The sequence below is a fragment of the Corvus kubaryi genome, unplaced genomic scaffold (assembly GCF_017639235.1).
Source record: "Corvus kubaryi isolate FWS band 111438036 unplaced genomic scaffold, C.kubaryi_AGA036_p1.0 74, whole genome shotgun sequence".
Taxonomy (NCBI): Eukaryota; Metazoa; Chordata; class Aves; order Passeriformes; family Corvidae; genus Corvus; species Corvus kubaryi.
Window position 1 is genome coordinate 11,415,670 of NW_024582061.1, and position 17,071 is coordinate 11,432,740.

General features: G+C 37.0%; 1 protein-coding gene across 1 annotated transcript in view; it reads right to left on the reverse strand.

The window, feature by feature from the left end:
* Positions 1-252: 252 nt before the first annotated feature.
* Positions 253-17,071, reverse strand: part of IGF1 (insulin like growth factor 1) — a 47,671-nt gene continuing 30,852 nt past the window's right edge. Inside the window, exons 3-4 of the mRNA XM_042050776.1 lie at positions 8,144-8,325; positions 253-1,337 (exon numbers count right to left, since the gene is read on the reverse strand). Coding sequence (XP_041906710.1) covers positions 1,278-1,337; positions 8,144-8,325 — 242 coding nt within the window. The 3' untranslated portion in view covers positions 253-1,277. The remainder of the gene's footprint in view (positions 1,338-8,143; positions 8,326-17,071) is intronic.

Consider the following 17,071-nt stretch of genomic DNA (forward strand, 5'->3'; position numbering starts at 1 on the left):
AGCTACATCTGATTGTGGGAAGAATTGAAATGGAGGGGAATTGAGCACCCCTTTATGACTGAAGAGAATGCTGATATTTCGGGAGGATTTAGGTCCTGGTGGACTACCCTTTGAAGCCACTTGAGGGCTGTTTTTCAGATTGTCTTCACTGGCCCTAGTTATCTATGAGTTTGTGTACCACATAATCAGATGTCTAAACACCACCCTTCAAACATCTAAAAGGAAGCAAGTATGTGAATTTTCTTAGCTCACTGTAAAGATGGTAAAGTTATTTTTATGTTGAAATCTGAAGCCATTTTAGTTGATTTAAGCTGAATATTTTTGAAAGTATTTTGTTATTTAATCTTTGGCTTGGTCTTTCCATATTTGCTTTTACCTATTACTGTTTGGCCAGACCCTTTCATGTAACAAACTATAAAATAGCACCGTTGTACTATAAAACAGATTTTTACATACTGTTTGATATATGTGTATTACTGATATGCTAAATTTTACATATGGCATTATATGGAGGAAGAAAGAAGTTACCTATACTGTTGCAAAATAATTACCTGGAAGAATCATTACTGGTTCGAGAGCCTATGTATGCTTTAACTGCTTTTAAAAATCTTTTGTCTCACAAATTGCAAAAAAAATATGCATGTTTGCAAGAGAAGGAAGAATAAAACTGTCTTAAAACAAATGCATCTATAACCCATATTTTGTCGAAATGCCACAGATGGAATTAATGGATATTTAAAACTGTATATGTTACCTTACTGCTGCTGTTACTGGGAATGTCAAACTGTGCAAATATGAAGGGGTAGACAAACAATGTTTTCAGACACTGTAAAACAAACAGCCTGTTGCTTGTAAAGAAGTGCAAATAAAAAAACCACCACTTAGACAAGGCTGATGAATGACTCCAGCAGCCAGTGTTCATAGGTTAATTTAGTGCAATTGGATCCATCAAAGGCCCATAAATTTGTAGGCTTTTGAGGGGCACAGGACTTTAAGAGTTTTTGCGCAGGACATTTAAAATAGGTTAACAAACAGCATATATCAACCACAGATTTTTTTATCTCTGGGCTGCTTAAAATGTTCTGTTCTCTAAAGACTTAATATTGGAATGTTTAGTTGTGTTGTTCACTGGGAGAATGCCCATTGGTTGAATTTGCATCAAGCTTTTTAAAACAAAGGTTTTTTTTAAGTCTTCCAATGTTTAACAAATAATTTATTTACAGCAAAGTATCCTGCAGATGGCACATTCATTCTTCATTCTTGTGGATGGCATGTTCTTACATTCTGTAGTTTCTGTTTCCTGTGTTCCCTCTACTTGTATTCTTCAAATGCACTTCCTGAAAGTTTAGAAAGAAAAATTTATTACAGATAGGTTTAAATACTTTATATGCTCACAAAACTTATAATAGTGGGAAAACAGTTGTCCAGAGTGCTGGAACTGTTAGACAATTGTATTTTAATCAGTAATTCTGTTATCTACAGAGAAGTTAACTATGCAGAACTTCTGTATCCAAAGTTCACTGTTCTCCTAGATGTAAACACTTCAACTGTTGTCGTTCTTGATCTTGCCAGAGGAGATATCTGCACACTGGAACCTAGATGGGCTTAAGGATATGGTAGGTACCAAAGATTTCCTTTCTTTCCCAAAGACATTTACAAAAGCAGGATGTATAGGGGCCAGGGAACTTTAGAGTTGTAACTGCAGGATTTGTGGAATCTCTTGGGCTTTGGTACCAGGTGTTTTCAAAATTGCTCTGCTAACTATGTATTGCATAAATGGCATATTGGATGTGTTGGATTTTGTTGGATAAGGCCTTGAGGAGGAAAAAAATTGTGGGTTCTCTGTAGGAGCTGCAGCCATATAATTTGTTTTCTCAAAGCAGACAATGTGATATGCTAAGCAAATCAAGAGAACTTTGGAATGAATAATGCCCTCAGTTCCCTGTCATTCCATGCACAGGCCAGTCTTCAGCAGCAGTGATGGGGGTGGTATATACATTTCAATTTGATTTCCTTGTTTATCGCACTAGTAAATATTAGCCAGGCCCAAGACTTTGCATATTCTGTATCAGACTAAAGGCAGAATTGTGTTTATAATCCTCCATATTTATAATCCTTATTGGAAGTCAAATTCTTAGTTAAGTGAAATTATACGGGGTTTTTTCAAGAAAAGCCAAAAATAATAAAAAAGAAAATCTCTGTGACAGATGAAGCCATGTGTATACAGCTCTACCACTGCACTAGTTGTTATTTAAGCCCTAAAATTTAAAAGTAGTAACATTTTCTTGCTTCTAATGTAGAGAAATAAAATGGAAGCTAGTTTGATGCATTAGTTTTCTGGGGGTTTTTAGTGATTTCCCATAGAAAATACTATTCTGTATAAAACCTTTCCATTTCCCTTCAGTATCTATTAAATATAAAATAAATCAGAAACTTTCAAAGGATCACAAAACTATAGCTCACATAGAGCTTATTAATTTTCACTGGATCTGAACTGGCTTCTGAGGGATATGAGTGGAGTTACTGTTCTAAGTATATACAACAAAAATTAGGCAGTACTCGTAATTGTTAAATTAATTATACCACCACCAAGTATAAAACACTGAGCCAAACTAGGATTTATCATCATTGATGAGCCAAAGTTGTCAACAGCAAAATAGTCATAATGAAGAAAAGTTTTTGTTAGGAATCTGCCATTATAGACTAGATTAATCATCTAGTCACTATTCCTGTGAACAGTTCAGAAGGATACTGGCTTCTCCTCATTCAGTTTTGCTAATATTGCTGTAGTATAGCATCAATCAAATACAGAATCAGAAATGTCAACAGAATTCTGCTTATCCTTAAATTAAAATATGTGTTTTGCTTTTCACCGCCTGTTTCTCTTCCAGCTTTTCCAAAACTACTTCTGCTGTCTTTACTTCTTCCTAAGTTATACGTTGGTTTTCACCCTGAAGAGCTCATCCTGGGTAAACCCCATAAACTGTCACTGATTTTCATTAAAATCATCATTGCAGCATTTCACAGGAGTCTGCCAACACTAAGGATCCTGCCTTATTCTACAGATGGTCATATTGGTTACAGTGAGCTAAGAAAACAGGAATTTCTTTACTCATCTGCCCAGTTTTTTCTTTCTACACAGCAACAAAACAAAATATTCTCTTCAGTGCTGACCCTAGGTGCTCTTCCTTGAAGAGAGTTTACCAGCATATAGGAAAAGCTATATGCTACATTTCATCTGCCAAAAGTCATATATTCTTAAGGACTACAAACTCTTGATCCATAAAATGGACAGTGAGAGCCTTATAATGAAACAACAGACATTTTGCATTGCAGTGACTTTCAAAGTATATTTAGATTGAAAATTAACTGTGTGTTTCCCAAATGAAAATATAAATTCTCTCCACTACTGCTGTTGGCTGACTTTAAAAGGGATTTACCACCCAAATAAAGCAGATACTAAGATGCAGGATGGTTTGGCTTACAGCTTTTAATACTGCCATGAAGGTGGAAAAAGAGCTGTCATGCTACAGACTAGCTTTGAAATTGAGAGAAGATGGCAGGTTGCTTTTAGAACACTTCCTTCTCCAGAATCAGCATTTTGATGAATAACTACCAGTAAGTGTACTGGTAGTAGCATGCATTCCAGAAAATGCTTTGACCCCCATAACACATTTTTTTCAAGTATGCATTGCTGAGACCACTGGGAGAAAAAACCCTAAAACCAAAAACCAGGTGTGAGTGCCTGAATTAGGTCCTCAGACCTGCATTTGTACTTGTATAGAAAAGTTTGCTTTATTTCTTAAGTCTTTGAGAAGAAGGTAACTAGAAATAAAATTGCTCTGAGCTGATATTCAGACCCAGACAAAGATGATCATAATTTTAAGATGAGAGATGCAAAATGTGAGCTATATATAAGTCAGCTCAAGAAGAGGGAAGCAGACTTGTAGCCCATCACCTTCAGCATGGATCTATGGAGATAAGGCATCATTAACAATAGGATAACAACTGCCTTGGTGATGGTAATGGTCATTTGGCTGAGCTGGAAAGGCATTGGGAAGCATGCAGCAGCATTCTCATCCTGTTAGGGCAGACATTCAAACCTCGTATTGGCATTACAAGTTCCCTTAATTTACTGGTAATAAATGGAAATTCTAATGTTTGTAGTAACAGGCATGATACCTTTGCTATGAACTCTCTGGGGTCTCTTTGAAAGCTTTCTAGTTCTGTGGGCAGTGTGATCACTAACATAAAAACAGGGCTGCAAAGTAAGCAGTGGGAGAAAATTCTCTGAAAAGGCCAAGTCCTTCTATCTGTTACACCTAAAAGTTTATTCATTGGCTTGGTAATGTGGCAGGGCTTCAAGAGAAATTAAGAGTGGTGCCATAGTGCATATTTTGGCCTGTAAATGTATCTGTGAGTTGATACTGAGCCAATTACAAAAGTCTTAGAAAAATTAATGAGAAATAATGCAATACTTTTTCTGTTTTCTTAATGGCATTTTCTTAAACTAAAAATACTAATATCTTTTCCCTTTCTCTCTTAGTCCCACTCAGTGTTATTTGAATTTTGAAGATTAGAAAAATCTGGAAAGTATTTTTGAGAGAATCCACTTCCTAATCATACTTTGTTAGTATATATATTTATGCATATTTTTCACATATGAGGCCTAAAGAAGAATAAGGACTGAAAATCTGAGGAAGAGCAAAATTATAGCTAGATATGCACCTCTTTTGCCATTTTGCTCGGGTTGCAAGGGGATGGCACTATGTTCATGAGCAAATTTAGATTGGATGGCAGGAAAACTTTTTTCACAGAAAACATTGCCAAGCACTGAAACAGGCTGCCTAAGGAAGTTGTGGAGTCATTACCCCTGGAGTTATGTAAAATATATGTAGATGTGGCAGTTATGGACAGGGTTTACTAGTGGACTTGGCAGCGCTGAGTTAATGGCTGAACTCAATATTCTTAGAGTTCTTTTCCAGCCTAAATGGTTGTATGATTCTTTTTTTACTGGATTTTAAAATCAGCCTTACCAGCCTTCACATTCAGTAGTAATTTTCAAGGTACCTTGAAAACCGATAAGAATTTCGACGTTATTTCTGTGACACTGCTTCATTTGAAAAGGTCACAGTCTTCTCTCATGTGTACAGTTGTGGAAATTGCTCAGTTGTTTCCTTTGGTAGGGCAGTGTTTTTCAAAGGTGCTACTCAGTAGTTTTCCAAATTGCTGTTTAAGTTTAGTTCACTTCAGGGTAATTGACTAAACTTTTAGCATTTTTCAGAAGAGGAAGAAACAAATCAAAGAAAAGCTAGATGGTACCGTGACAATGAAGACAAGACTTTAACTCCCCTTTTTGCTCTTGTTTTGCACTTTAAAACTCTAAATATAGTCTAAAACTAGGAGAAACTATTGCTTTGCTTTCCAGCAGAAATACTGAAACCGTAAAGAAGAGAAGATCCCTACTCCATTGGACTAAGATCTACCAAATTGTGCCTAGCAGGAACAATCTGCCCAAGGAACTGAGGAAATAGACCACTTAAGCACTAGAAACTCTCTAAAAAGAAACAAAACCCCAAATACTGGATTTGTAATTTAAAATTTAAAAAGATTACAGGGAGATGCTAAACAAAGGCTCTATCAGATGTATGAAATGAATAAGGAGCTGATTCTCTATGAAATCTGAGAGGAACTGTACAACATCTTATATATTGTACCTATATATCCTACCTTAGAGCCAAATAAGAAAATTTTGAAGAGGTCATATATATATTCATTTTCTATGAGTAAGATATAGGTCTCATATATAACATATGATATTGAGAGAGAAACAAATTGTTTAACTGAAAATTTATTTAAATTAAGCATATCTATTTTTTTAGTTAAAATCAGGGGCATATCAACAGTATGAACTAGCAAAATACATTTATCTTGGGAGAGTCTGTCCAAAAAAGTTTGAACGTAGTTGCCTTCCTTAATGGTGGCATGTACAACTGACTGCAAAAAGGAAAGAGAAAAGAAATTAAATGAGAATATGTACCAGTTTTTCCTAATGAATTCACCTTCTGTTCCCTCCACAGTATTTTCCTTTTATCTATCATATATCTGAATAATAATTTCTCCTACCCCTTCTCTCTTTTTGTTTCCTTATTCTAATTTTCTCCATCTGCAGATAAAAAAGAAAATTTGTTTGTATTTCCCATCAGATTTGTTATTTTATTGCCAAGCTCCTATCGAGAAGAATTTATGGTTTCTTTTGTTCAACATGCTCCTTTTTGCATACAGTTTCTTTGAAGGTGTTTTTTTCTTTCATAATAATTTGTCTCTAATTCCATTTTCTCAAAATTCCATCCTTTATTTGTGATGCACATTGGTTCCTTCAGTTTTACAATATTTTATATCTTCCCAACCTCTTGATCTAAGTCCTTCTCTTTTTTTTTTTTTTTTTCCCCTAGTGCTCTTCATTGTCCCTTTACTGCCCCTTTCACCTCCTGATTCTTCCCCTTTTTAATTTCTGGGATGATTTCTTCAGCAGCCAGGCTCTCTCAATTACTCAATTACATACTCCATCTATTTTATCTTTTTACCAGTACCCCTCCTGAGTGCTACCTCCCCTGATGCTGCAGAAAGATACAAGGTCTTTCCTGTCTGTAAAAAACAGTGCTCTCCTGCCTATGTTTAGAACTGGGAAAAGGATGGCTGCCTAAAGATGACATCATTCCTTAGTCCTCCAAGGAAAGTGATGTGGAGATCCATCAAAGACCTGGCAGGTATCTTGTCTCCTTTACATGAATGTTTTATCCATTGCCTTAGCAACAAGCATGGGAAGGAGCACACAGATTCCTGGCCAAGCTCTTTTCTTGTTTTCCAGCAAGCCTTAGGTTTATGTGTGCCCAGATAGGAATAAACCTAAGGTTTAACAAGAGTTTCTTGCTTACAGTTGAGCTCTACCTGAAGAAGTCTTCACTTGCTGCCCTGTGTGCCCTTTGAGCTAAAGGGCCGAGGCGACTCTTCCCAGGAAGGATCATGCAGACACTGATTTTTGGAAAACTCTTGAGGAAGAGGGGAAAGGATTCCATTCTATGGATTGACTTACGGTAAAGAATGGATGCTGGAATGATTACAATAGTTCTTTTCATAAAGTTGATATTAAGGATTTTAATATACGGCACTGGTTTCCTGACTTCCTATGAAATCTTAGGTTCCATGTCTTGTAAGCAAAAATTTTCAGATAACTGCAGGAGTGGTGCCAATATGTGTAGGACAGACAAGGTCAACAGCAATAAAATAAATCACAGGAGACTTACAGCAGAAGACAGATAATATGTAAAACAGATGTTCAGACCTCAAACAAGAGGGACAGTTGGACATGAGCTTAATTGTAGCCTAGTCCAAGATGGGTTTTCTGAACTATAGGCTCTGTTGATACATATATATACAGTATATCTGGTATCAGAGGAGCAAAAATCTGGATACTCAGAACTCTGCAACTATGTAAATAATACCAATCAACATTGGAAGTGCTTGGAGAACATACATATTAAACTTCAAATAGTAAAAATGGAGTATGCAATGATTGCAGCGACTATCCATTTAATTTAGTTTTGATAAATAAAAAAAAAGGCAAACATAATGAAGGAAAAGAAGTTTTGTTCATTTAAGTGTAAAATGAATAGCAGAATGGCTGATTTCCCTCTTGAGCACTCACTCTACCTCTCCCTAAAAGTGGAGGATGAGTGAAGAGATTCTGGATAAATGAGTTGTTAATCATTCAGTGTTTAGTTTCTCTTTTGAAAGAAGTCTTAGGTGATACTTATGATTGGATGATGCGGGTACTTGTCACTTACTACCCTGTGGAAGGATAAAACCTCGTAACTACTAGCTTAGCAATTCCATGTTTTATTCAGTGTTCTAAGAAATGAAACGGAACACACCACTTCCTACTTATTTTCCACCTTGGAAACTAATTTCCAAAGTTCCACTAGATCTAGTAGGCAGAAAACATCAATAGTTTTCTATGTTGCCAGCCTTGATAGAATTTTCCTCCCCTAAAATACGTTGGGGTTTTTTGGTTGGGTTTTGTTTTTGTTGGTTTGGTTTGGTTGTTTGTTGGCCGCTGTGAATTTTTCCCAGCCTGGCCTACCTTTTGTGCTTTTGGCATGTCGGTGTGGCGCTGAGCACGTACGGACCGTGCGGATTTAGGTGGCTTTATTGGAGCACAATACATCTCCAGCCTCCTCAGGTCACAACTCTGGAAGCAGCATTCATCCACTATTCCCTTGTGGTGTAGGCGTCTGCTGCTGGATCCATACCCTGTGGGCTTACCTATTCAAAACACAAAGGGAAAGGTTTTATGTTAGAAAGAAAATGCAAAGATCTCAGGTCATATTATGAAGCTGTATTATGTTAACCAAATCACCACTGACCGTTGCAGAGCCTGCCTGTGTGTATCTATTCTAAGACCCTGTTCTCAGATACACCTTTGAAAGATATTCCTGGAAATGGACAGCTTTGATCTCTGCCTCTGGGTGGTTGCTATTTAAGCATTTGAGCAAATCTATGCCTTCTTAGAAAAGTATTATTAAAGTATTTTCTTGAACTGCCTGAGCCTCGAAAATGGAGAGGGAGGAAGCTGAAATCTGACATTCAGAAACCTTACAAAGGAAGTTTGTCATTTAGCTTTTGTATGAAAACTGATTGTTGAGGCACCTGAGGTAGCTGGTGTGTAAAGACCATAGATCATGACTGTGCTGTAGATAAGTATTTCCTAAGAAAAAAGGCTACACCGAGGTACTGTGTGAAGTCAGAGTGTGCTCCAAAGGGGAAATAAATACTGTGTACCACTGCACAGGCTGTAAGGTCTGCAAGCTCAAAAGTGCGAAGCAGGAATCAAAATAACAAAGTAACCAATGAAATATGAAGGTTGATGGAAGAGATAAAAGCAGAAGATTTTTATATTCTATAGATTTGCAGAAGATAAGAAATGGGACTGACACAGCATGGCTTTCCTGTGCTTTGCATTTGCACCAGCCATCTGTGGCTACTACTTAATTGGCAAATATTTTGCATTTTTCACTCAGCTCCAGTAGAGGCCAACATTTTCATTCATACAACTCTTACACACTTACATTTTTGTCTTTTTCCCCCGTGGTTTATGATTTCCTTAGTAACTGCTGAATTCTCTGCTATCATACGCAGAGATTAAAGGCCCATTATTTCCTGGGATTTTTTGTACACAACCCAGTCAGATGTGCAGTTGCCCTGTTATGACTAACGAGAAATGAAGGAACGGTAAATTCACAAAAAATAAGTAGTTGCTTACTTAATATATCTACTTTAAAATTCTGGTAGAATTTGATTTCAGACAGTAAAATTCTGAAAAGATTAAGTGTTTTGTTTTGACAATTTCAGCATTAAATGTTTCCATTTACAGAATGATCCACATTGGTTAAGAACTGAAAAATACGGAAAAAAAAGACAAGTGTGCCAAGAGCCAAAAAATGAAGTAACTCAATTCAGTCATCTCTACCAATTTCTTTTCTTGCATTTTTTTTTTCTCCTTCTCAGTTATATCACTGAGACCAAAAATCTGTTATTCACAGAGTTTGGCAGGAGTGTATGTTTTAAGAATTACTCAAGTTAGATAAAGGATAAGGATATCAAAAAAAGAGGAATATTCAGTTTCTCTTTGGAAAATTAATGCCCCCAATGCTTATACAGCAAAGTCTAGATTGATATCCATATGTTTTTCCTGCAGTGGTCAATTTGAAAAGACAGCATTATATTTTACTGTTCCCTGTGATTAAAATATCTATCCACTGATGAAGAGCCCTTGAGGCCTTAGAACATCAGTAAATGAAAAGACCTCTAGTGGTACAGTACATCTCACATTTTAGCCAGCAATTCAGCCAGCTAAGAACTAACTCTCCCTATGCTTTGTAAACCCAGAAAGCAGGTTTTTAAAATGTCATCTTTTTTTTTTTTTCCCCCCAGGGACTATAAATTAAACAAAAAGAAAAACATGCTTACTTAGTATATTGCAATCCACTGGAGGCCTCTACATTGTGCACTGCCTGCTAAGTTATTTGTTTCATAAGACTAAACAGAACAGCAAGCCAGGAGTAGATTACAGTAATATTTTGGTTTGTCTCTGTGTGTTGTTTTATGTGTATCACTGAAAAGTATTCTAAATACTAAGATGTGCAGTTGGCTTGGTTTTTTTTTCTCCCAGACTATTTTCTCTCACTGAGTTATAATCTGAAATACAAGCTTTTCCCTGGAGATTTTTCCTAAAATCTGTTAATCTGGTTGTTTTAGCCTAAACTTTTAAAATTTAGCCCCCATGATAAAGTGTGGAGTGTCATTACTTTGCAGTATACCCACAGCTGTGCCACATTTTGTCTCGCTCCCATTTAAAGCACAGAAAGGCAAATTGTGTTCCTGGATATGCAGGTGTAACCCTTCCTAAAAGATGCATCCAAACTATAGGTACAAGAATTGATGAGTTAAGCTTCCCTTTCTTTTACCAATCTGTCAATTTTTCATAAGCAAGCATACCCTAAAAGCTTCTGTTCGAGTTATTTTACCCTACAGTGTCCAAATTTAACCATTTATAAAGTTGATAAAATACCTTTACTAACCTATGTCTGCTGCCTGCTTTATTTAGTCATCAGTAGCAACATTCTTCCTCACTATCATGGGCATAAATAGTTAATACAAATCCTGAATCCTGGAATCTTTCTGGTGAAAATCTCAGAGTACTCCAAAATCATTTTTAGTGTAACCAGACAAAAGACATCTATGTTTTATTTTTCTTTCTGACAAAATAATAATTTTATGAAGGATTACATAATGTCTAAAAGCTCTTCAAAAGGCCTGTATGGTACATGTAATAAGATGGGAATGGAATCTCTATCACATCAGTAATGGTATCAGCTATGAAGTGTGACATTAATTTATTTGTAGGCCTAAATATTCGTGCATTACATGGCATAGTAAATGCTCATCCTTTATATAAAGATAACATTAGTATTGAGAAGTCAGAATTTTTTTTTCAAGAAATGTTTTCCCAAGGCTTTTGAAAGAGCTAAGCAATCAAGTATACTTAAGATTTGTGTGATGTAGAAAATGATATTGCCTAAAGTGCTGTACAACAGAGAGAGCAAATTAACAGAAAAAAATATTCCTTTTCAGTAATCATGATCCACAATCGTGATTGAGAAGTATCTGATGACTAAAGTAATTTTAAAGCAATGGATTTTAAGTTGCTTCTGACCTCTGAAGTGCTGCAGTGTACAAATATGCTATCACAGAGAAAGATGAGATAAAGAATTACAAGGAGATAGCACCACTTCTACAGATGTTAATCACTATTTGGCCCATCTGTTCTGGCAGGACTGCAGGATCAGATGGTCCCAGTTCATCAAGTTACCAAAGTATGCACTTAGCTCTAGGCAAATGTTCAAGCTCCTCTGTGGTGTGTTGGACTAAATTGCATATTAAACAGTGAGCACATGCCTGAGTGCTCTCCTACATAGGAACTGATATAACTAAGCACTTAAGTTAATTTCTGGACAAAAATCCATATTGGTAAATAAATGGCTGCTGGTTCTGCATTTTTAATATAACTTCTCCTTCTTAATTTAAAAAAAAATATTATTGCCTTCAGTATGGACTACACCTTCTGTGTCACTATACTGGGAACACAGATAGTTCTTTCTCATCTTTCTGACATAATTTGTGTGCTGCCTTCCTGCTGTTATCAGAAGTTCCTTTTATTTACTCAACCATCAAAGTGCTGCCTGTGGACATACAACAGTCCTAGGTGTTCCTTTTTGCTGATATACACTGATTTCCTTGGAGGTTTCTTTCCTCTTTTGTCAGTTGCTAGCTCAAAAGAATTTCATATCATGTAGGTCAAAGTTTATTTAATAGAATATTTGGCTCTTATTTAATCTACTTTATCAAATCTGAGCATGTTTCTTTCGGTGTGCGACAAGCAGCTACAAAGTCTAGTCACACTGTTCTGAAGTGCTCTGAAAGCAGGCCAAGGTATAGGATTCCAATAGTTAAACAGCTGGCTTCTGCACTAACAGCACTTCCCTTTAAATGATGCAAAGTCAGTGGAGTAATGCAGCAGGACTTGTTTACACTTACTTTCTCTGTTCCTCCTCATCTCTCCAAAATACCCTACTGCTGCTGCCACTGCTTCTGCTCTACCAGTGGTTTCAATGTGAGAAGCACTGGGTGTAGGTGGACTACAGAAGTTTCAAATGTCAAGTTATCTAGGCATTCTGGGTAGAATCATAATCTACTGTTGTAGTAGTAAAATTAGAAATAACATGAGAACTAGCCCAGGATAAATGCAAAGCTTGTCTACTCTAAGACTCTAGGAAAGAACTGGGGTTATGTGTCCTGGAAATTTTATGTGACTATTTGTATTTGCTCTTGTGTCTCTTTTAACCAAGCAGTAGAACTTGAGAGTGCCATGTAGACTGTAATTCAGAAATACATCATAAATCTGAAAAACAGCGGATTTAATCCTAATCTAGCATTAGAGTCAATCTTCAGGTGCAACTGCAGCTTTTAAAGTATGGTGGAAGGCCATTGACCTATTAGAGTGCTATAGTCTTGTAGTGAGAAACCCCAAATGTTTCCATCAAAACATCGGGGTAAGGTACAATTTGGAAGCATTGATAGCAGCTTACAGTATTGGGATGTATTGGGGCATCCTGTAAGGCAGCAGGTCAGTCAGACAGGATTTTCCTGTGGCCTGAACAACAGGCTGAGAGTTTGTGGTGCTGCACCACAACACAGTACTTGAACAAGCACGTCCTGTGTGCTAGATCCAGACTGGGAACTGCTGGTTGGAGAGGTTTTGAGTTGCATGTGCTGTCTGCCTTATGGTGGCACAGAAGGCTAAGGGTGCTGAGTTTGAGATTCATCTTGCTCATCCCTGGTCTCTGAAAATTAGGGATCTGGTTTAAGATAGTGAAGTCAACAGGTAGGTGTGTATGGAGAGTGAATTATTCCTGTATTGAATGCTTCGCTTAAAATTAAATTTATTCTTGTCCTCTGAAAGAAATGGTCTTTCATCAACTACAGATAAAGCTAATTGATCTGGTCTTAGCATATATGCAGAGCCTCTTCTAGGAGATGGAACTCAAGGAAAATGAATTAAATTAAAAATTATTTGTCCTAAATCACAGAATTTATGCAACTGGTGGAGTAAAAGCTAATCTCTTTCATTTCCAATTTAACAATTAAATATAATGATAAATTGTTCTAAAGAACAGTCCAGCCAGTGTATTGTTTAATTTTGTATCTCTGTGCCTCTTTGACTACATTCTGTATGTTAGTCTAGTATTTCTGTCTATATTTGCATCATAAATGCCTGTATATGCAAAATAAGAGACTGTTGATATCACTTTTCATCTCCTTGTAATCTTGAACAAATGGATTAGTGTTATATTGGTAATACTTCTTGAGGGTGCTCTGGAATTTCTCATCTGTATTTGAAAAATTATGAGTCAATGTTCAATCAGCAGGAAATGCCTGGGTTTTGATATTTCTATGAAGTGTTAAAACAAACAAACAAGCAAATAAACAAACAAGCAAATAACAAATCTTGGGGGTTGTTGTAAAGTCCCTTACCAGAAATACCTCAAGGTTTAAATGTGCAAAGCAGGCAATCTGATTTTCATGTAAATAAGTTGCATGCATTTGAAGTGACAATATTTAATGTTTAGTTTCCATTTTCCTTCAATGTTTTGTTAATGCAAGAAAAATTATTATGCTTAGACTGATTTTTGTTTGTATTCATCAAAATGAGCATATATTAGCATTTATAAATGCTCAATGAATGGATGCCCTAGCTCTGAAATCTAATTTAATATGCATGAGAGTAGATGATAAGCTTTATCAGTATGCCCAAGTAAAATCTTTATGAAAGCATATGCATTTGTTAATATTGTGATATTGCACTACAGCTACTGCTTTGTGGAATACTAGATTGTATTAACTACTGAGTCCAAAGAAAGAAGATGTTTGCTCTTTGCTCTGAAATCCTAGGCAAGTAAGACTGGGAAAACATGGACACTCAGTATTGATCTAGAAGAGGAATCTGTCATAACTTCAGAGTGTTTTGCCTGAATAAGTGAGATTTATAAATTTCACCTTTTGAAAAAAATTATAACTCCTTGATGTTTCAAATGCAGAGTAAAATAACTATTTCACTTCTCTAGTCAGTGAGACAAGTGTAGCTTTATTCCAGATGTGTTAATTTGTAATTTGTATGTCTATGTTTACTTAGTCTGTCACATAGTTAAATAATTTTTTTTTCTTCTAGAAATATCCCTTCAGAAACTTTTTTTTTTCCTTCATTGTGTATAGAATTGGGACGAAATTCTTCTCTTCTCCTAAACTTATTTCCAAAGTACAGCACTTGTAACAATTTCCTCTCACATACAGGAGTGCTGTTCTCTGTCCTTGTTATGGAATAGCTGCTTTGGAGGCCATCTAATGTGCTAAGAATACGATAGAGCCATTATGCTTCACACAGTGATTCCCAAGTCATTTGCAATGTGTGAGGAGAAGGAGGTGTAGTTTTGAGTGTTGTACTGGGATATGAAGCAGGAATTTCAGAGTTTAGATACTTTTGAGGGGGAAAAAAAATGGAAAAAGAATGGGAAACAATATAATGTCTTATTTTACACCAATTCAGTGCTCTGGAGGCTGAAAACCTTGCCGACCTAGCACAATTTACAAGCCTGCGTTAGATTCCAGGGCTGGAAAGTGCCAGATGCTGCCAAAAATATATATACTTTGGCAAGGGAAATGCTTTGCTGAAGAGAAATTCACTATTGCAAGAATAACCAGGTTGATCAGGGTTTAGGACAAGATAATTAGAAGCCAGTAGGTCATTGTTACATTTGAATATTGCCCCTTGTAGTGCATTGAGGAGGGCAATGATAACACAGATATACAACCATAATGAAAATACATTCTCTCCCCTTCCTGCATATGCTCTCACAGGAAATAATTACTGCTTAACCTTGCGTGTGGTGGAAGTAGGAACAGTCTGATAGAAACTTTCATATCCTTCTTATCCCAAGCCAGTGTAAAACTGCATTTTATTTGGATTACCAAATTGATAACAATGAAACCCTATAACTGGGTGAAATTGTAACATCGCTGAAGTCACTGGTAAATCTTTTAGTGCAGTCAGGATTGTCTTGATGAATCAGATGCCAGAAGTTACTTATATATAACCTGATCCAAGGTCTACTAAAATCAATGGAAAGATTTCTACTGTCCTTAGTAGGCTTTTCAACATGCTGGTATTGAACACTTGCTTTTTCTTCCAACCTTGCTGTTCAATAAGTAAATACTGTCTTGGTGGCATCTAAAGAGATTGCAGGGAATGGGTGTGATGAGATTCCTTGAAGGAGGTGAGAAGAAGAGGATACTGATGTACAGTGTGAAGCAGAATGACTGATATGTGATTAGTGCCACTGACCACATAACAAGTAGTGCATTGCTTTGTACTTTGTAATCAGAATTTTTAGCTTTAGAAAAGTTACTCTTAGCTGTTCTCTGAGACATGAAAGCAAATAGCAAATGACAAGCATGGTGCTCTTGCATTTTGGCATCATCATCTGATTAGAGGCAGAAGGTGGGAATGGCTGTTCCAAGGCTCATCTAATACCTTTTCCATTGTCCAGGAGTGCATACATTACGATTTTAATTTTTATTTATACAGAATATATATATCCTCTTTACAGGAGAATAAATAGGTGGGCACAGGCCAATGTCACCTAACAGAGAAGTAGACTATTTTCATTCCCTTATTAGAAACAAGTGCTGGTTTGGCAGCAGCTGAACATGGGCCAGCAGTGGGCCTAGGTGGCCAAGAAGGCCAATGGCATCCTGGCTTGTATCAGAAGTAGTGTGGCCAGCAGGACCAGGGCAGTGATGGTCCCTCTGTTCTTGGTTCTAGTGAGGTCATCACACTTTGAGTGCTGTGTTCAGTTCAGGGCTGCTCACTACAAGAAAGACATTGAGGGGCTAGAGTGTGTCCAGAGAAGGGCAACGGAGCTGATGAAGGGTCTGGAGGAGCTGAGGGAGCTGGGAATATTTAGCCTGGAGAACAGGAGGCTCAGAGGAGACCTTGTGACTCTCTACAACCACCTGAAATGAGGTTGTGGTGAGATAAGGGTTGGTTGGTTTTTACTTCTTCCAAGTGGTTGGAAAAGGGGAAACAGCCTCAAGTGCCAAGGGAGGTTCAGGCTGAACAGCAGGAAAAATTTCTTCACTAAAAGGGTGGTTAAGCATTGGAACAGGCTGGTCAGGGGAGCAGTGGAGTCACCACCCCTGGAAGTGTTCAAAAAACATGTAGGCACTTTGTGATATGGTTTAGTGGGCAAGGTGGTATTCAGTCAAAGGCTGAACTCGATGATCTTGGAGGTCTTTTTCAACCTTAATGATTCTATAAGTGTGGCAATTAAAGAACGAGTAGGAGGGGGAAAGAAGGTAAGGCCAGTAAGAGCCTGGCTCACTCCTCACTGACACCATTAACTTTAGTGGATTTGCTCTATTGTGCTCTAAGCTCTGTCTAGTAAGATCTCACATCATTGCCAAGGGCTCTGCCAGGGAAAAGCATCCAACCACGTACATTGATGCAGCTATAGGGCATCAGGAACAAACAATATTCAGTTTTGTACCTATGAAGTCTTGAATCTTCTTTAGGCTTCCAGTTATTGAACTTTTCTGTACAAGTCAGAATGACATTAGTTACTTCAAAAGTTACTTAAGCATGGTAAGATGACTTAATGCTTTTGGTGACAGTCCAGCATGTAGTTTTCTTACAGCCAACACTTTGAATGTGAATCATTTCCCAGAAAAAATATTTTTTATTGTCTGCTACTTTTGCCATATTGGGATGCTTTTACTTGTGGAAGTAGATTGCAAGATTGACTTGCAAGATTCCTGATTATAAAGTACAAATTAACCACTACATTCAGAACAGAAATTAAGGCAGAAAGATTAAGAGACAGATTCTTTTTTCTTCTCT